Below are 20,532 nucleotides of genomic sequence, written 5' to 3'. Positions count from 1 at the left end.
TTCTACCTATCTGCATACTTTATTTCCACGGTTGGCAGTGATGGAAGTTCAGGCTTTGGGCCTACTTGTATTACTTTCGGATGCTGTTTACAATACTTAACTGATAATACTTAACCTTGTTTTTCCTGCCTGTTACAAGCTGTCCATCCATCCATTCATCCATCCATGTTGCTGTTTGTATGTTATTTAGTATGCTTTTCTGTATTTTCTTTCAGTTTCACTCGTTCTTATAATAAATCCAGTCCATAAATCCAGTCCACAGAGTCACATTTAGTGTAACATTACAATTATCTTATAATGAATGAGAATAGTAATACTCTAACTACTAATTTTAGATATGGTGTATCCTCTTAACAAGATTTCCCCATTCTCCTCAGTAGCTGGAGCAATTGTTGTGAATTTGCACACAGGCATTGACCATTGGCATATACCAAAGCCCGTTTTTCACTTCACCAATGAATTGCACTGTTTATTGGCGTTTTTAACAACACTTCACTTCACAAGCGCAAAGCCCGGGTTGCCAGTAAGGTTAGCATTTGTGAGTGAAACAAGCAACTGGTAGTGGGTCTATGAAAACAAGCCGAAAGCCCTGTGTGATTCCAATGTTGCCAGGTTTGATTTTGTGATAAAGACAAGTAGCAACAAGCAATACTCTATTCTTCACTTTACGTTGTGCATGTCAATCCTCAATATCCAGCTACGTGTCACATTTCTTTACATAACACGTGCACACTGCACAGGTCCACAAACATGCATGTGTTTGTACATACAGCACTCTGGAGTGCTGTATGGAGCCACAGGGAAACACATTAACCTCTTTTAACCTGAATTGATCCAAGAAAACCTCCTCAGGTCTTGTGTGTGTGTGTGTGTGTGTGTGTGTGTGTGTGTGTGTGTGTGTGTGTGTGTGTGTGTGTGTGTGTGTGTGTGAGAGAGATTTGTTTTTGTTTCATAAATCAATGCTATTGAACAAAACACCCTTTACGTCTGTGTGTTGGTTAAAGAAAATTACCCGTGTGAAGTGAGACAACAGAGATGTATAATAATGATCTATAATGCATATTAATTAGCCCTTCGCTAAGTCCCTCCCCAACCCGTCCAATAGGCACGTTCGCAGCGAAGAAAGAGACAGGTCAAGCTGTCCTTCTCACCCATTTCTCCATATAAATAATGGATAATTTCAGAAGCAAAACCTTCAAATTGTCTAAATCTAGTCAGCCAGGCCTGCAGTTGGCTTTGCACTGGGCAAATGTGCATGACATTATTTAAATAAACTAGAAATACGAGGAAAAGGGGAGAGGGAGAAATCAACTTTTAACGACCGCCCGACACGAGTTTTCATGTTGTGCGGTAAGACTACATCATTAGTGTTATTGCCATCACCTGGGTGGGTCAGTCGTGTAACTTTCCAGACGTTAAGCCGTGTACGGTGTAAATGTTCAACAACACAGCCATGCAAAATAACATTGACAGCTATGAGGTGTCCTTCCTCTTCGATTTCTCCCTTTTGACTGATTCAAACTCTAGACGGGCCTGCCCCAAAGGCCTGAAAATTAAGGCCTGGCCCTTCCTGGGCCCTCATCAAACCCTGTACACTCAAGACACTGCCCCCACTGCCACCCTTAGATCTCCATATATGGAGCTGACCTGTTCTGACAGTCCATATGTTGATCTGACCTCATCAAACCCTGTACACTCAAGACACACTCTATATATGGCCAGTACAGAATTCATGTCATATGTTGATCTGACCCCCCACCAAGTTCCGACCAGTCATTCGTCCGACAACTACAACCTACCTCAAACCCTATATATAACCATAACGGCAAGCACAGAGAGGTGCATGTTCACCAACCTTAACGCATGTTCGCAACCTTAATCTGGTCGCCAACCTTAACGCATGTTCGCCAACTTTAATACTTTCGTTTTCCACATGCGGACCAATGACTGGTCGGAAAAGCGTACGGACCCCGCGCCAGCGCTCGCCCAGCCGTCTGCCGTCACCCAGGCGGATGCGTTCCTGGGGCGAGGTCGCTTCTTCCCCCAGGGCGTCTTGCTGGTATTATAATATAATATTGGGTTAGGGTGATGGAATGGTGCTGAAGTTTGAGGACAGATTATTACCGGAATATAGAAGGCGGCAAGCTGAAGTGCAGGTACCGACTCCAAATGCTAATAGTGCCAACAGTAGCGGGGGCAATGAAGGATCAGCTGTCAGCGGAGCTGCGGCACCGCTAGTCTGCAGCCATGTCTGGTAAGTAATTTGTTCAATTAGTAGCCTACTAATGACGACAATGCATACATGTAATTTATATAGCGCTTTTATACATACTCAAAGTCGCTTTATAAAAAAAAGGTGTAAATGTACAGTAGGCGTTTATTTGGCTGTTGGTATTTTCTAAAATTAATGATTGATACAATTCACGATTAACTTAACAAAAACAGGCCTTCAAATATTTTGACAAAACAAAAATAGCTGAAGATGCTCGTGCATGAGGTCATGGCATGTTTCGTCCTCCCCTCACTTGCAGGCCTGCGCCATGACGGGACAGATGTCCATGGGAGGGACGACGAGGAGAAGTGGGAAGCTGGCGGCCCGCTCTAGTGATGGAAGGAGAGAGAGATGGGCTGTTCCCGACGGCTGCGGCACTTGAGCGCCTGGCGCGCCTGGAGCCTCCGGCTCCAATGGCCCCGGTGGAGCCTCCGGCTCCAATGGCCCCGGTGGAGCCTCCGGCTCCAATGGCCCCGGTGGAGCCTCCGGCTCCAATGGCCCCGGTGGAGCCTCCGGCTCCAATGGCCCCGGTGGAGCCAGGCGCTCAAGTTCCGCAGCACTTCTCTGAAGCGCCGCGACGCCGTGACCCAGGAGTCGCTCATGCCGGCTCACCGCAGCTAGGCTTTGCCTCATGGCACGGTTGATGCTGCAGAGACCCCGCCGAAGGCCACCTAATTCCCCTTCCAGCATGCGGAACCCCGTCTGCTGGATCTGGAAAATTGGGTGGTCCTCAGGTGGGACCATGTTCCTGAATCGGCGGGGTCTCTGCCTGCCTTCTGCTACTACATCCGATGTCCCTTCACCAGGAGCCTCCTCGCTTCGCACTCGCCCCGTTCCGTCCCGGCCTGTCTCCTCCTCATCGCCAGGAAAAGCTACAACCAGGCCACCCTGGTCGAATGGTTCATCTGTGGGAATGATTGACAATTATCGTTATTATAATTACGTATTTAGTCTATTCCTCTGTTGTTGTTTTTGAATAAATAAATAATTCACATGTTTGAAATATCATTTTGAAAGAGGCCTATGCCTCCTTGTTTAATCTAGTCATGTTGATCTGATGAGATTTCCTATGGTGATATTTTCCATGTTAGAGCAAACGTAGAATACGCAATTACGCAGGCTGGGCTAAAGAGACTTATTGACTTATGGTAAATGGTAAATGGTGCATTTATATAGCGCCTTTATCCAAGGCGCTTTACATAGATTGTGCATTACATTCACCCATTCATACACCGATGGCAGCGGAAACCATGCAAGGCACCAACTAGCACATCGGGAGCAATTAGGGGTTCAGTGTCTTGCTCAAGGACACTTCGACAGTAACTCTGGGGGAGCCCGGGTTCGAACTGGCAACCTTGCGGTTCCCATCCAGGCTTATAGTTATTTTTATTTTTGTTTGAATTGCGTACTGTCTACTCACCTGGCCCGCATGGTTCATGCTCACGGGGTTAATGTTTGAAATACCTCCACACCTACACATGACGGTAATAATTATCTCTTAGTAATGTGTTGACATTGACAGACATGACAGAGATTGCACATAGTAATGTCCAATGATTGATTGTGCATAGTTTATTGTTTCTGACCACCCATGCCTGCACATTAAGCATGGCCTTACTCCTATGTTTAATTACCTGCTTCGGCCCCGCCAACTGCCACTGGTCCCCCGATGCCATGGATACTCTCTGGGAAGAGAGTGGAGGCGGCGAGATCCTCCGCTTGAGTGAGAACCTGCACTGCAGCTTGTCCTCCTCCTGGGGCCAGCCATTCCCGTCTGTTAGTGGCGGCCTTGGGAGGGATTGAAGGACTATTTTATTATTTGCAATTCCAAGGTACAGCAGTATGATAAAATAAAGGGAAAATCCCAATGGATGAAAGTGTCAGAGAATTATTTTGTTGTTTTTTTGTATTCAAAATGCTCTCTGCCTTTAAAGATGAGGAAGAATGCATGAATTTGACTGTCCACTTCCTGATTGGGTATTTGCCGTCGCGAATCTTTTGACCAATGATGAATCTTCTAGGGAAAACTTTTAATGCAGACTACAGCCCATAGAGGTGTCAAAGAAACTATTTTTTGGGAGTGTTTAATGCTTTCTGAAAAAAAGAAAATGTCATTAAAAATGTTATATTATTACTTATAGTTACTTTAATTGCCAGCACAAATTAAGGCTTTAGCTTATTTCCATTATTTTCCAAATTACACACATGTATAGCCTACCTTTTTCTTCCCCATTCTCTTCGTTGAATCAAATCGTTTTTTGACTTGATCAACGGTTCTTTGAATGCCAGAGAACGCAGAAACGGCCACCGCTATCTCGACCCACGCCAGCCTTGCATCATCCCTCCTGGGAGGCCTGGAGGAGGTCCCGTAGATCCTCCCCTGTCTGGCCTTGACCTCATGCACCAGCACCTTCACTTCATTCTCGGAAAAGCGGCGTGAACGTCCTCTCTCCATGTTCATGGATTTCGGTTTGGGGAGTTGGCATAGCGCAGCCTGCTCTTAAAGGCAATGGCACCTGGCTGATTGGTTTAAGAGACGTAACGCCCAAACCACACCTATGCATAATATAACGGGTAGTGTTTTAGGGATAAAGGCGGGTGTCCAAGACTGCAACTTTTGCAGGTGAACGCCTCTTACGCAATGCTGAATCCCCAAATAACTGGTTTAGAGACTCTGACACAAGATAGAGCCCATAGAGAGCCCAGACTGTTATTGTGGGCCTGGGGCCAGGGCTGATTAACGTGTGGAATGGATCAAACGTGTTGAGGAAATGAAGATGAACCGACTGGGGCACAGCTCTTATCTCTGGCTTTAAACACACAATAGGCCACACTCTATCGACTTATGAAAACGAGGTTACCTCGGCAACCATTTGTTTGAAGTGTGCTTGACTTCTCCCAGTAACCAATATCACTGGCATTAAAATTCATCAGCAGTCTCACAGAGGAAGACAGCCTTAATCTGTTTTCAATGTGGTGAGTTAAATTAGTGCACAGGGGGAAAGAAGCCTATGTGTTTACAGGAACGGGGTTATAATTTTGGCGTAAATTGGTGCTTTTGCGTTCCCTCCATTGTTGTTCATTATCCCGTCAGTGTGTGTGGGAAGCGCCACCTGGCAGCATGCATACACACACACACACACACACACACACACACACACACACACACACACACACCATTGTATAAATATGAAAAGGTTTTATTATTGTTATTATCTCCTCTCTGACACTGTACTGGCTGGCAGCTGTACAGTAGTTAGGGAGGAGCTTTTCCTGTCCCAGGTTTACTCTTGTTATTATTATTATCATCTTATTATCTTATATTATCTTTAACAAGCCCACCGTTTTAGGGCAGAGACCAGCTGGCTGTGTGTAGAGAAATGAAGCCCTTTCTCCCTCCCATGGCCTCTGATAAATATAATGAATAAAATAAAATGTCTGTGAAAACAAGTGTTCTCTGGAGAATGCTCTGTAAATAAAGGCAGGTCACATAATCCTGCCTCAGCTTTTAAACGGCCTGGAAAATAGAGGTCGTTAGTAGAGCGTGGACTGGGGGTCCAGAGTGTTGCACATTGACCTTTGACCTGTTGTGCTGCAGGGGCTTGTGGGGGCTCAGCTCTGCACGGAGAGAGGAGATTTGTAGAGATATTGAGGACAGGAGTCAGACAGGAGAAAGGATCATGAACACATGGGTTTGTTGATGTTGATGTCAAAACCCACAGGAGAAATAGCCAGTTAGGGGGGGGGGGGGGGGTGTGTGTGTGTGTGTGTGTGTGTGTGTGTGTGTGTGCACGCACGCATAGTACACAAAGTATTTGGCAGCATGCACTTTCTGTTTTCACTGGAGTTGAGTAGGAGTGAATACTATTTCAGACTTTGCCAAACAAGTATGCCATGCTTCAAAGTGAGTTTCATATGACCACAGATTTACCTACTAGATTCTTCATTTCTTCCATGTGCTGTGTTGCTAGCTAGCACTCACAGGCGGCTTTACTCCTTAAATCCCTTCTCTTTCTCTCCCTCTTTCTCTCTCTCTCTGCCCCAGCTCTTTTTCTTTCTCTATCTCTCTCCATTGAGTCGTGAATCTCATTTCAGTTACAAGTTAAGCCATGCGACGAAGTACAAATAAGGTTAAATTCCTCCCCCAGTTCTCTCTCTCTCTCCTCCTGCATCAGCTATTAAATGACCTGGAAAATAGAGGTCGTTCTCTGTCTCTCTCAGAGAGAGTTAATGAAAGGGGAGGCAGATATTTCCATAATGAGTGTTAGTGTTTCACTGTTTTGTGTGCACACACTGTCAACACTGATCAGTGATCACACATGCAAACATTTGTCAGGATGGAATGAGTATAGATATCATATCTCATAGTTGACTGTGATCCAACTTACTGAGGCCCATCACTCCCAAATGATCCAAACAAAGCCCGTATTAATGATCACATTGGATCTAGCAACTCTTTAAAGTGAAGGTAACAAGCTGCTTATAATGTGCTGAACCATTGAGGGGAACTACACTTCTGGGTGGCGTGGAGATGTCACTGATAAGCTTGGGGCTGTATTCATTTTTATTTTGAGATATCTTTTTGAATTAAAAATTAAAATATGATATGTTCATATCTAATCTGGATAGGGGATAGTGATGAGATCATACAGTATCTCAGGCAGAATCATACAGGATTAAATGCAATCGGTGTATGCTCACATTAGGGAGTACGTACCTGAACTACAGTTCTGGGGTTGTGGAGCTTCGCCTATCTTGTGAATCCTTTCTTTTGTTTAGTTAATTCAGGAGCAGCAGAGTTCATGATGCAAAGCCTTGAATTTAGTCATACAGGTGTAAATGCCATCAGTACCTGCTCACATTAGGGAGTGTGTAACTGCACACAGGCCCATTCCATCATGAACTTTAAGCAGATGATGTCAAGCATAATGACATAATGACTTCATTGAACGACGGCCCCAACATGATCCACTCCTATCAGTCATCACTGTGTTCTCTCACAAATAGACTTACACTGTAGACTTACACTGCCTGCAAGCACTTATTATCACAAGAACACAATTATCCATGTCCTCGTTTCTGTTGCCTCCTGATAGATAACTATAGAAGACAACCATTTCCTCTGCGGAGAAAACATAAGTACAGGTAGCACAGTATCATGGATGAGATCACTACACCTGACACGTTTGTTGACAGCTGCCTGACTCGTCACCATCTCACCTACTGGTGTGCTTTGGCAGTTTGAGATCGGATCACAATGCAGACACGAACTATATAAATACCAGTTGTAAACACAAGGGTGAGTGGATCATTAATTATTATTCAACATGGCACATCCAGTTATAGACTGTATTAATCATGTGGCAAACAAAACGGAATCAACGATCTCTGTCTGCAAAGGCCTTTACTATTGATAAATTAAATGTTAAATGGTGCGTACTGTAGCACGTTTATACAAAGTGCTTTTCAATGGGCATTACAGTCACTCATTAAACACTGATGGTGGATGCAACCTCCTCATCAGGAGCGGTAAGAGTTTCTCAAGGACACCAAGTTGATCCGGGATCGACTTTTGAGTGTTTCTATTGTTCTATAAATACGTGTTGTCTTGACTCTTGACTCGCGTGTGTGCGTGCATGTGCGTGCGCTGAAAGGTGTGTACAGTGTCATTTGTCATGGGGTGAGGCTCTCCTGAGACAGTTGTGATTAGCCCCCATGCAGCCCACAGCTCTGCTGTTTCTGGTGGGACCACAGGGGTCTCCACAGCCTGCTCTGTCAGCACCCTGGGACACATTTATCACCCAGTCCCCTGCCTGGAAACACACATGCACGTGCTGTGTGGAAGCATGCTCTGCTGTTGTTGTGCACTCAGACACACATACACACAACAGCAGCAGAACAACAATGTAGAATTTCATGCATGCATGCATTGCAGACCCAGAGCTACAGTACATAGAGAGAGAGAGAGAGACTCTTATCTCTGCTGTCGGGAAGAAACCACCTAACTCGAAATTATTCATTTTTCAGGAAATGGAAAATATGAATTTGTCAGGAAATGAAGAAAACCTTATATTTTTAATACATACAAATACTGCCTCATCAAAGTTGGTATTGTGACTTTATATATTGCCAATTATTTGCATGAGAGGGGGAGCTGGTGGTGGAGTTAGCTGCTTTAGCAGACAGTTTGAGGGCCCAATGGAGGTTTTGTCCGACACACAGATGTAAATGGTGTCCAATAGCGCTGATTTATGCAACAAAAGATATATATAGAAAAAATCCAAACACCTAAAATATGGAATTGTTGTTTCCTTCCGAGACTTTGGCTGTAAACAGAGAATGGTAACTGTATAGTTCCATACGCGACAAATGAACCATGTGAACACACATCGCATTGCAGTAAGAACAAAATGTGTTATAACTCTCTCTTTCAACAGGTCTGATGCTGGCAGACCTACATGCATGAGCATCTACCAGAATATAACCATACATAAATCAAGGAGCAGTCTAGGGTACACTGTGCTCTGAGTCACAGGGATGTATGTCTGTATTAGTCAGCCCCCAAAGCCCCATAAGTAATGTCCCAACCACACATCACTATAGTTCATATACTGCATTAGTATGATTAATAACTGTAGATTTTTTTGATTTAATGTGCTTCATGATAAATCTCTTAGAAACAGTTTGACTGCTATTGCACTACCTGCTGTACAGTGTTTTTTAGGTGTGCCGTTAATAAAACCATCCGTGAGCCATTCCAAAGCAGCAGCTTTATTTTCTACAACCTTATAAGAATGCCCTTTTTAATGTTTTTTGTGTGGCTTTCGCCTTTATTTTTATATTTCTTTCATGGAGGCACAGACAGTAGGCTGACAGGAAATGGGGAGAGAGATGGGGGGGAAGAAATGCAGTAAAGGCCGTCGGGAGTCCAACACTGCCAGACTGGATTACCAGCCAAGGTGCCAAGGACCACTGAGCCATGGCCCAGGCCAAGAATGCCCTTTTAATCACAATGCAGATTTGAAATATAATCACTCTAAAGTCTAAAGCCTCCTGCCCTGGCTTAAAGAGGAGATATTTAGTGAGCGACAGCACTACCAACTGTGCCGTGATCATCTTCTCTTGATAGGTTTTCTGTTTCGAGTAACGTCAGAGCATGTCTGTTATTTGGTAGCACGCATTTCTATTTAGTCAGGCTTTGAAACTATCCAATGAAATAGTTTAGTTGTTGGTTTGTCCTCAAACTGTCATTCTGCTTTGTGCATTTTGTCAGTAATTAGCATCTCTGCCCGTCTGTCTGTCTCTTTCTCTGTGTCTCTCAACTCTCGGTGTCTCAATCTGCTTCTTCACTTCAAAGGACAGCAGCTGTGTAGTTTGTGTATTTCTGAGTCCAGCTGGTTTAATCAGAGTAGAGTCAATAACACATTTGTAAGAGTCAAGCTTTCGCGGGACGGCCAATGTTTTCCAGACTTCATCATTGGCTTATTGGTCATGCGTCTCCTATCGACCTATGAGAGCTGACATAGCATTCACAAAGCCCCATTCCATCTCTCTTTTTAACCATCTCCTTCCTTTTCTCTCTCTCCCTAATTCCATCTTTTTCCACTTTATTGTTTAAATGCTGTCCTGACTCCTTCCAGATCATACATAAAAGTGGCATGGTGAGTGACAGCAGATAATGTGTCAACGCACAGTAAAGGCAGACATTCTTCTGAATATTATACAGTATAATGAGAACGTGAAAATCACCTTAGAACTACGCCTTTTGTTTACTACTTGAATATTGGTAAACTCACTCCCTGCAATTAAATTGCAGGGAGTGTAACTTCTCACAAAATGTTAATGACTAATTAATTAATCCCTCTTAAAGGTTAATCCTCTAGTCTAGATTAGATTCATTATACTGAAATAATGGTGCCAACAATCACTTTGTTCACTTTGAATGCTTGTTATCATGTGTACAATCAGTGGACAGTGATTCCTGAGCTGGAATTGGGGGGATGCATTCATGGCAGAGTGTAATTTCAAGGGTATTTTGCTTCCATGATGTCTCTGTGTGCTGGCTGGCAGGTCCCAGACACAGCGCCAAAGTAATTACCATCGCTAATGGAGAGATGATGCAACCAGGAATGACAAGTGTCAAACAACAGTTCTGGTGGACAATGTGATGTGTTCTCTCTGCTGTGTTCGATGGCCATCTAGGGCTTGTGTTTACAGTGAGCTGAGGCTGCTTCTGGTAAACTGGTAACTTATTGAAGTTCAAAGACACTGTACGGAAATCACTAGACTCAATCATAATCTAATCATTTTAGCCCTCCGTCGAGGCAATCATCTGTCTGGGACAATGTTAACTACTCAGCAAAAGCTCTACACAGCAGGCTAGCAGGCGACACCACCGAGCCAACTCAGTTACTAGATTTGTTATATTTATTTTGCACACACACATTCACAACATAAACACACAAACTAAGACTAAACCTAAACTTTGTATAGTGAACGTAAATAAACCAAACCCGTATAAAAAGCAGTAAAAGCAGTTGTAGCAGCAGCAGGTAATTAAAACAAAAGGCATCCAGATCAGACAAACGCACTCGGAGACTGACCACTGACGGTACTGACCCTTGTTCCACGCAGTTCGCGCATGCGCATTGGAGCCTAGCTGCACTCCTCTTAAATCCACAAGTTATGTTCATAACAGGATATGAACACATGCACTCACGCTAATATAGAAAATAATAACTAAATATAAACATTAAAACACAAAATTGGTACAGGTCTCAAGACCACCGGAAAAGGGTTTCACTACTTAGAATAGAAACACACGCAATAATACTTATATAAAAAGATATACAACCTGGGCCTGTACACACAGTAAAAACATGACAGACACCAGCTGCACTGAATGAGAAGAAAAAACATATGTGTGTGTGTGTGTGTGTGTGTGTGTGTGTGTGTGTGTGTGTGTGTGTGTGTGTGTGTGTGTGTGTGTGTGTGTGTGTGTGTGTGTGTGTGTGTGTGTGTGTGTGTGTGTGTGTGTGTGTGTGTGTGTGTGTGTGTGAGAGAGAGTGGGCGGGTGCTATATAATAGGCCAATGTGAAATGGCTGGTATGTGTTCTTAATGCTTTCACAGAAATTTCACGCTGCGTTCATGAATTGTGAGGCATTTTGTTCAAAATAGACCAATCCTGCAAAATTTGGAAGCTAATTTTAGGCAATTCAGAACGGATATGAAATATCTGACAGATCCTTCCTGATCACATGACTATCAGAGATGCTGTTTACCAATGTGCGTGTTTTTTGGACAAAATCAATAGGAGTAGCCTACTATAAAGAAATGTGTTTAGCATTTTGTTCAAAACGAACCTATCCTGCAAACTTTGGAAGGCAGTGTTAGGCAATCAGAATGAAATATGGAAAATCGGACAGATTCGTGTTGATCACATGATTATAGAGATGCTCTGTACAGATATGCGTGAGTTTTGGACAAAATCTGTAGGAGAAATTTTTAGCTAAAAATGTGTTTGGCAAAAAAACCTAACCCTATTCTTAAACTTAACCCCAGTAACACTATGCCTAACCCTAAATGTATTTCTAACCTTATTCTCAGTAAAACAAAATAAAGAATACAAGAACCGCCGCACCGAGTAGTCGGCGTGAGTTCGGCAGAAAAAAAGAGGTGGATTATGGATTATTGGTGACGGTACCTGTTACCACGGGGGGGGGGAGGGACAGGGTGAAAAACATAGTCTCCCCATGCCTTCGGCCTGGCAGAGACGACAATGTAGTGCCAATCTGAGTCGTAGCTGAACAGGGATGTTTCTCAGCAGCTAACTGCTATATACACCTCTTCCTGGGTGATCAGTTCACAAGGCTGTAGACTGCCAGTGTCCCAAAGCAACTTAAGAGAACACTGTGGTTATGCAAGCACATCCACCCTCTATATCCCCATCCACCCTGACCGCTCTCTCCCACCACCCCTCCATGTTCATGGTCTAAAGTCAGCCTAATTTTAGATGTGTCCCAAGTGCTGCTCTCCAGATTAAGTTATGAATCACCCCCTGAATCCTTGCATGTGTGAGCGGTGGAGCTAACTTCTGCAGTGTGTCATTGGCTAACAGATGGCATAAATCTTTCTCTTAAACGCTGCATTAAGTATTAATCATTCTCAGCACTGTCACTGTCACAACGCTCTGCTGGCCACAGGGCACACAAATTGTGATTAATGGAGGTGCCGATTTAAGCAGCCATGTTCAAACCCTCCGCCCTTCCCTGCTCCGTTTACCCAGTGCCCGCTCTGGAAGGGGCACGGACCCTTCATCTAAGACTCAGCCAACCTTCAGTAAGAGGTGCCTACTAGATAGATCAGGGTCTGTGCTCCAGGGTGCGGTTCGGTTGTCTCTTTTATTTGATTTATTATTTATTTTTTGCCTTTCTAGAGAGAGAGAGAGGGGAGAGAGAAGAGAGGGAGAGAATGAGGGGATTATGGGAGTGAGATTGTGAACGTACTTTAAGCAGAAATCGTTATATTACTATCTCTGAGCACACAGGAACAGATTCCAAATCAACTCGCTGTAAATTGGTTTTGGTAATAAATATCTAGGTTCAATGGTGGTGTTGAAATAGTTCTCATAGTTCTGGGTCTCCGAGTATATGTGATATTGCACTTCTCGCGTCATATTCAGGTCAATTAACTTTGCGCTTACCTGATCATATCAGCATGAAATGCACTTTGAGAACCCAATCATTTTCTGCATGTAAGGAAGAAGCCATTTCACATCCCCCCCAGCCATGTGAAATGGTTTTACATGGCAATATCTCAGCCGTGATTTTTGGACACATTATCACATTATACTGTATAATATTCCGAAGAATGTCTGCCTTCACTGTGCGTTGACACAGTGATTCCAGGGGAAATAGTGAATATTGGTGCAGCGAGTGCTCCTTTCTTTGTCCTGACAGATGAGCCATGTCTATCCTGACGTTCCTGGTAAGCCCTGGCCTGGGCTCCCATGCAGCGCTCGGCTCTCATTTCCTGCTCCTGGGTGATGAGTCTTTGTAGGCCAGAGTCTGCAGGCTTCATTGACAGAAGCAGCAGGGAATTAATATATAGTGGCAGAGTGTTTGGATGTGTCAGGTCTCGTATCTCTGGCAGTCCTATTAGAAATAGATCCCAGTGCAGGTCAATTAACCTTTGACCCCTCCCCTGGCATTACATCCACGTAGCAACTGCTCAGCATGAGTGATAAATCAAAGCCCAGAGAGTCTCCAGTTCCCTCCTCCGTATCTCGTGACCGAGGTCACGAGATGCTGAGGGAACTGTGGTGTGAGTGATGCAACACAAACTGTGGGCAGGAAGAGGCTTCCTGAGTGTCTATTGTGCCATGCTCACAGTCTCGAGGAAATCTGCATTACATGAAATCAGTAGAAAAGCAGTGTTCCATTCTCCACTGTGTCCACTCCTCACCTGGCTTATCAGAGGTGCTCATACTGTGGGTCGCGGATCCCACCGTGGAGGCTGTATATAGGGTCGCACATTGACAACTGAAATGGGAATCCGTCCAATTAAATATGTATTTGTTCTGGAAAAGCATAGCATGTGAATGCATTTCCTTTATGTACTTTTGTGTCATTAGGGTTCTGCCTTATTCCTTTACATTACAATTGCTGTTATTCAATTATTTTTTTCTTTTTCTCCTCCTCGTTATTCTTTTCATTTTCCAAAAACAAACAAACAAAATGAATAGAAAAAAACACAGCACCCTCACGTCTTAGAATCGGTCGTATCAGTATCAGTCACCAGAACCATGGGCGGGTGTACTATTCATTGAATCTATCATGTTTAAAATGTAGTTTAGAGTTACAGTGGGTTTGTATAGGAAGGAGAAGGGGCAGCTAAAATTAATATCAAATATCTATAGGCTATAGTGTACTGAATCAAGCAACTTAAAAACTGTCCAGAGTATTCACATAAGCCTGAATATAGGCTAGACGATAAAATTGTCTAAAGTGTTTTGGAAAGTGAAATATCCCTTAAATATTGTCTGGTTCAGCTATTTGAGTATCGCTGCTTTATTTCATCTTTGAAATTGGACTATAAAACATTTCCCACATAAAATGGAGTGCTGCTGCTGTATAAAAAAAGATCTGACCCCTGACCTAATCCTGCTGCATACACATGTAATGCACATGCCAATCATGACAAGAAGTGGCCTCTGTTTTCCTCCAGCAGTAGCTCAGTAAATTGAACACATGTTGTGAATCGTATAGGACAGTGAACCAGCCATGCTTGCATTTGTTTCCTAGCAGATTTGTCAGAAGAATGACGCCTGATCTACACCAGGCTTTTCAAAGCATGCAACTTACTGCGCCCTTAACAGTGCGTTTGGAAAGATCCAATTGTTATCAATGATACTGGCTACACCAGGCATGCGGATACGCGAGCCCCGCATATACGCAGGCTTTAAAAGGGGATTGGATCTAGATGTGCGTGTATGCGGATGCGGGGCTTTGCGTGTGTCACTCGCGTCACATGAGCTGTAATAAAGCCACAGCGCATGGTGGGGGTCACCTTCAGGATGGGCTTATGGTCATTTGGGTCGTTATCATGTTGCGTCCCTCGACAGCGTTGACATGAGCTCCTCGTCACGTGAGAGAGGGATTTTTCAAGCTGCCCAATGTTAGTGTGTCATTTTCACACCACTGTGCAAATGTGAGATCAGGCAAAAGAATCAGGCAGCAGAGACAACGGCGCATTATTCAGCGCCTCGGGGGCCATGAAAAACGCAGCTATTAAACACAATTTGAAAGAATTTGTTTTTCGGCGCATGGGATATGGCAGCTTCTGATGTATTACAATAATCATCATATTCCTATGGGTCCCAGCCCTCTGTGAACAGTATTGCTGTTTTTATGTGGGCCCACATGCATGAGCTGCATGTGTGGTCTTGTTTGTATGTTTATTGGGTGGGATACTTTCATTTTACCAGAACTTGATTTCGGGGTAATTTACAGCCCATAGTTTGATTAATTGTAAGTCTGAGTGGTGAGCGTGCTGTACGTATGTGCACAACATTGCTTTTGGTGAGAGCATGCCATGTCACTATTGTTGTTTGGTGGCTGGTTATTAATGGGTGTCTGGGTGAAAGGTGGAGTGGGATATGCATGTGGGTTTGTTGTCTGGCATCTGTCCCACCTTTACTAAAAGGGAAGGGGATTAGACGTGAGATCATGATGGAATGCAGCCTGGATGTCAATCATACACTCACACACAGGCAGAAATGTATCCACAACTAGAAAAAGTGCCCCTCGGGGCACAGGTCTCAACTCTCAACCAAGCCAGGTCAGGTTGGCTTGGCATCTAATTCAAATGATCATGATTAAAGTGTATCTATTTAGTTAACACCTGCTGATCCTGTGGTCTTTTTATCCTCCTTCAGTGGACAGCTGTGCTGGAGGCATTCTGTTTTAGGTTCGCTAGCAGTATAATAGTATAGTATAGTATAGTATGGTATAGTAATAAATTAAACTTTTGTTTCACACCACAGTCACAGGTAAAAGTGGATGAAGTTCTTGTTTGTACAGCTCTCACTAAACACAGAGTAAAAAGGAAGAATAGCAAAGAGAGAATAATAATAATACAAAATTAATTAACACAAAGTTGTATGTGTTTTAATGTGGTTAAGGTCAGGGGCATTATGGCGTGGTTGGCCAATTAGATTGCATGACCTCCAAACTCCTGGAGCTTGTAGTATTGGGTAGTGGTCCAGGAGGACCTTCAATTAGTAATGCTCTCTGTCTAATAAAGATGATTTCAGCACAGACCAATACAATTGTGTCTGGTGCACTAACCACTATTGTTTCTCTGTGTCATCTCAGCGGCTGGCTGCACCTTCGATGAGGATTCAGACCCCAATCTGTGTGACTTCACTCAGGGGGAGGAGGACGACTTTGACTGGCAGCTGTTCCGGACGCACAACACACCTCATGCCAGCGCTGATCTCCTGCGTGGTGAGTGTTTATTTTGTTGAGGCTCTGAAATTTCACAGCTGTTCGATCACAATACAATATATATAGAACCACCCATTTCTTTTTAACACAACATAGAAAAACAACAAATACCACAATACGGACATGACATTACACAGACAAAGAAAACAAAAAAATAGACAAACGAGTACACCACAGTCTTAACATGATTGTACATTCCAGGTTACCAGAGTCTTTTCACAAACATTCAAAGCTGGCCATTCATTGTCAATGGCATTCAATGTTTGTGTTTGCACAAACAAAAAACATTGAATGCCATTGACAATGAATGGCCAGTTTTGAGTGTTTGTGTAAACACAAACATTTCGCAAACACAAACATTGAAGACGAAGGTGAGGACGTTAATTGTGATTGGCCAGAATGAGATGATGTGTTATGATGTATGATGAAACTCACTTCACACGGGTGTGAATTTCTACATTGTATCCTCTAGACTAGATCCATAGCAGTGGGTGTCAGGGTTCATGGCAACGCCCACCATGTTAGTGGAAACTCTCTAAGACATCCACCAATGTGCCTCAGTGTACAATTTTTTCAATGTAGGCATTTAGCAGACACTGCATTTAGCAGCTGAATGCATTCATTTGGCTGTGGTGTGGCTGAGAGATTGTGACAGCGCTCAAATCAACCTTAGATGACCAGCGCCCATTTTTAATTCATCAGCATTAATCAAGCAGGCAGCAACCTGGTGGTGTCTGCTTCCTGCTAACCCCCGAGCATCACTTTGATGTTAACCAGTCTCGTCCGGGCTAATGGAAACACACAATTTATTGACACTGGGAGTTGGCATGCATAGTTTATGAGGAGCTCCTCTGCTTCGCTCCGTATTTGCAAACACCCTACCAAGGGAAATTGACAAAAAGCTCCTTGACAGAGATGTGTGGTTGTGGAGGGGTTGTGGTGGCCTCACCCCTGCACACTTGCCAACTGTCCAGGAGAGTGATTATTCCTGCGTAACTAGCCAGTCAGTTAGCCAATGAACTGTGAAAGTGACCTTGGCAAGACAATACTGGGATCATCAATACTCAACAATTTATTGTATGTAAGTAGTACAGATAATGTGGTAACTGATGTGGCAACTTAACGTGGCAGAACAAGAACGTGCCAAAAATAAATGAAAAAAGACAAATAGAGGTGATGAGGAGGACAAACATGAAGGTAACAAGGTACACATGAATCAAGGGCGGTTAATTAAATAAACAATTTAACGAGGGGTCATGTAGCTTCCCTGAGGAACACCGTGGCTATGTGGAGGTGTGCCATGCTATTTTTAAACGCACATGCGTGTGATTCTGATTGGTATAAGGACAGTTCTATCCCCACCCCAGGCTCTGTGCTCATAGAATGTATGCCTGGCTTGATAAATGATGATACTCCTGAAACAGTTGGACTGCACCTCTACTCTCTCACCTCTGCATCATCAGCATTCCAGACAGAATCTGCCCACAGCCACCAAGCACACAACAGGATAATTAATACATTTCCCTTCAGGTTTAATTACAGCCTACTGCCTCGTCAGACGACCTTTACAGCATTCTGGGACCTTCCTCAGAATGGAAGAACAGGTGGAAATAAGATGCTACAGTATTTTCTGAACATGATGAGGTCACAGTGAACCGTTTGTGAGAGCAAGGTGTTGTGTGGAACGTCTTACCTGACTGTCCTTCAGGCTCGAAGGAGTGGGGAGACATTTGTTAATTTCCATGGGGAAAATTCAGTTTGCTGATGCTGTTCATGCAGATGGCCGTGACGAGCGCTCAGGGGGAAGCTGTTAGGGTTTTTTTTTTTTTTTTAACCTTATTTAACAAGTAAAAACACATTGAGACAAAAGGCCCGATTCACTAAGCTGTTTGCTGCACCCATATTTTGGGTGTAAAGGAATCTTCCAAACGTAGTAGTCTATTACTCTAGAATAAGTTATTCTAATGACATATAGCAAGCTTTGGTGCCATGTAAGCATATCTCACCTCAGACCCTTAGATCTCCATATATGGAGCTGACCTCTTCTGACACACATTATGTTGATCCTTCCCCATCCATCATTCCTCTTTGATGTCTCCTTTTTGACTGATACAGTTTTTTCCATTTAAAATCTAGACGGGGCCACCCCAAAGTTATTAGTGCAGCCGCGCCCGGCAGCAGCCCAAAACTAGAGTTCTCAACAGCCTCGAAAAGTAAAACCTGGGCCCTCATCAAACCCTGACACTTCCCCTGCTGCCACGCTTAGATCTCCATATATGGAGCTGACCTGTTCTGACATTCCATAATGTTAATCCTCCCCCTTCCATCCTTCCTTTTCGATGTCTCCCTTTTGACTTATACCTGTCCATTTAAACTCTAGATGGGCCTGCCCCAAAGTTATTATAGTGCAGCTGCGCCCGGCAGCTGGCGAAAATGTAAGTTCTCAACAGGCCCGATAATTAAGGCCCAGCCATACCTTGGCCCTCATCAAACACTCAAGACACTGCCCCCCCTGCCACCCTTAGATCTCCATATATGGAGCTGACCATGTGTCTCGTCATAACATATAATATAGTATATATATGCAGTAGTGACTCCTGTTGACTTTACACCGTGGCAGGTTTTACTGAGCTACTTTAGTTGGATCTCTTCATGGTGTGTCTGCATCAGAATTCTGCATCTATGTTTGTTTTTCTCCTAATCCTGCTGAATCTGGCCTGGCCATCACGCTGGGAGTGTCTCTATCCACCATCTTGGCAGCCAAGGTGCGAGGGAACATGAGATAAGTCTATTTACAGTGGATCACTATTAACTTTCTGTTGCTGAGAAATTGGTATCCAGGGAAGATTATTAAACACAGCTGAGATAGCAGCAGAGCATGGATCTCCCAGGAGAAATTATACACTACATTTCTCATGCATGGGAAAAGTGTTAAGACCAAAATAAAACAAGAGGCTTGGTGCATTTTTGAATCAAACTTGCTACTATTTATTTTATTTTATTTGTACAGAGTACGCACATCAGAAAAGGTTGCCGATTCTGTAAACATTGACGCTTCACACACACACACACACACACACACACACACACACACACACACACACACACACACACACACACACACACACACACACACACACACACACACACACACACACACAAACACACACACATCATTAAAATAATCTACATACAGTACATCTGAAATCTTCAGACAAATGCAAAAGCTATATATGTTTTTCTAAAAAAGTTAACGGGTCATTTTAGTGAAAGCATTTGCATATCATCAAAAAAGTACAGACTCTCGCTCAAACTGTGGAATTGCTTTGCAGTCATGGTGCCTTGCAGATCGGTGCCTTTGTGATGATGTTATGGAAATAAATGATACGTTAGCAGCAAAACTACTTTCAAGAAAGTGGAATGATTTGTAGCGAGGCCTGGTAAACAAACAACTCTAGAACATTTTATTTTTTCCCCCAATCCTTTGCAAGTAATGATGTGTAAATAGAGTTAATGGCTGCCTATAGAGCACCGAAGTCTGACGTCACTTTCAGTAGAGGGCCAGTACACAGGTTCATGTATTTTTGAGTGGTGCAACCACTCCAAGGAACAGCAATGTCCGTGTTAACATGCATATAAGAACTGTGAAAAATAAACCGATCATCCCGGCCTTTCTGTCAGGGGGGTGGCTGTGCGTCGTTAATGATGTCCATTCATACAGCTCAGTGGCCTTGTTGTTAGAGTGTCCGCCCTGAGACTGGGAGGTCGGGGTTCGATCCCCGGCCGGGTCATACCAAAGACTCTAAAAATGGGAACCAGTGCCTCCCTGCTTGATACTCAGCATTAAGGGTTGGATTGGGGGGTCCCTGCGACATACTAGCGTCATGTCCAGGGGGTGTACTTGTACATCAAGCTGCCTCATGCTACAGAAACAGGAGATAGGCTCCTGCCCTATGGGCCTCATGGCTCGGCAAGGCTACTTACTATTCATATTTGATACAGCCAGTTTCTGGAGAAAATGGAATTAATGTGGCCGCAAAAGCCTTGGAACTACAAGGGTATGAAAGCAATGTCGCTGCTAATATACGTCACGCCCAGCTGTCAACACATTGCGTTCCTGAGATTCCTCATTGACGTAACCTCAGCTGGCAGTGACTCGACTCGTAGTAACCATGAAACATTAAATATATTAAATTAAAAAAAAAAAATAACATTTCAGTTTCTGTTGTGCAACGGGCAGCTGCAGCCACCCC

The 20,532-nt window shown here is 43.7% G+C and overlaps 1 protein-coding gene across 1 annotated transcript in view; it reads left to right on the top strand.

Moving 5' to 3' along the window:
• LOC308318998 (receptor-type tyrosine-protein phosphatase U-like) overlaps positions 1-20,532 on the top strand; it is a 148,395-nt gene that overhangs the window by 14,856 nt on the left and 113,007 nt on the right. Inside the window, exon 2 of the mRNA XM_080768773.1 lies at positions 16,148-16,279. Coding sequence (XP_080624899.1) covers positions 16,148-16,279 — 132 coding nt within the window. The remainder of the gene's footprint in view (positions 1-16,147; positions 16,280-20,532) is intronic.

Source organism: Protomyctophum bolini (assembly GCF_963924005.1).
Source record: "Protomyctophum bolini genome assembly, chromosome: 7".
Taxonomy (NCBI): domain Eukaryota; kingdom Metazoa; phylum Chordata; class Actinopteri; order Myctophiformes; family Myctophidae; genus Protomyctophum; species Protomyctophum bolini.
Note: the sequence above shows the minus strand (reverse complement) of the source record. Positions and strands in the feature narration are given on the sequence as shown.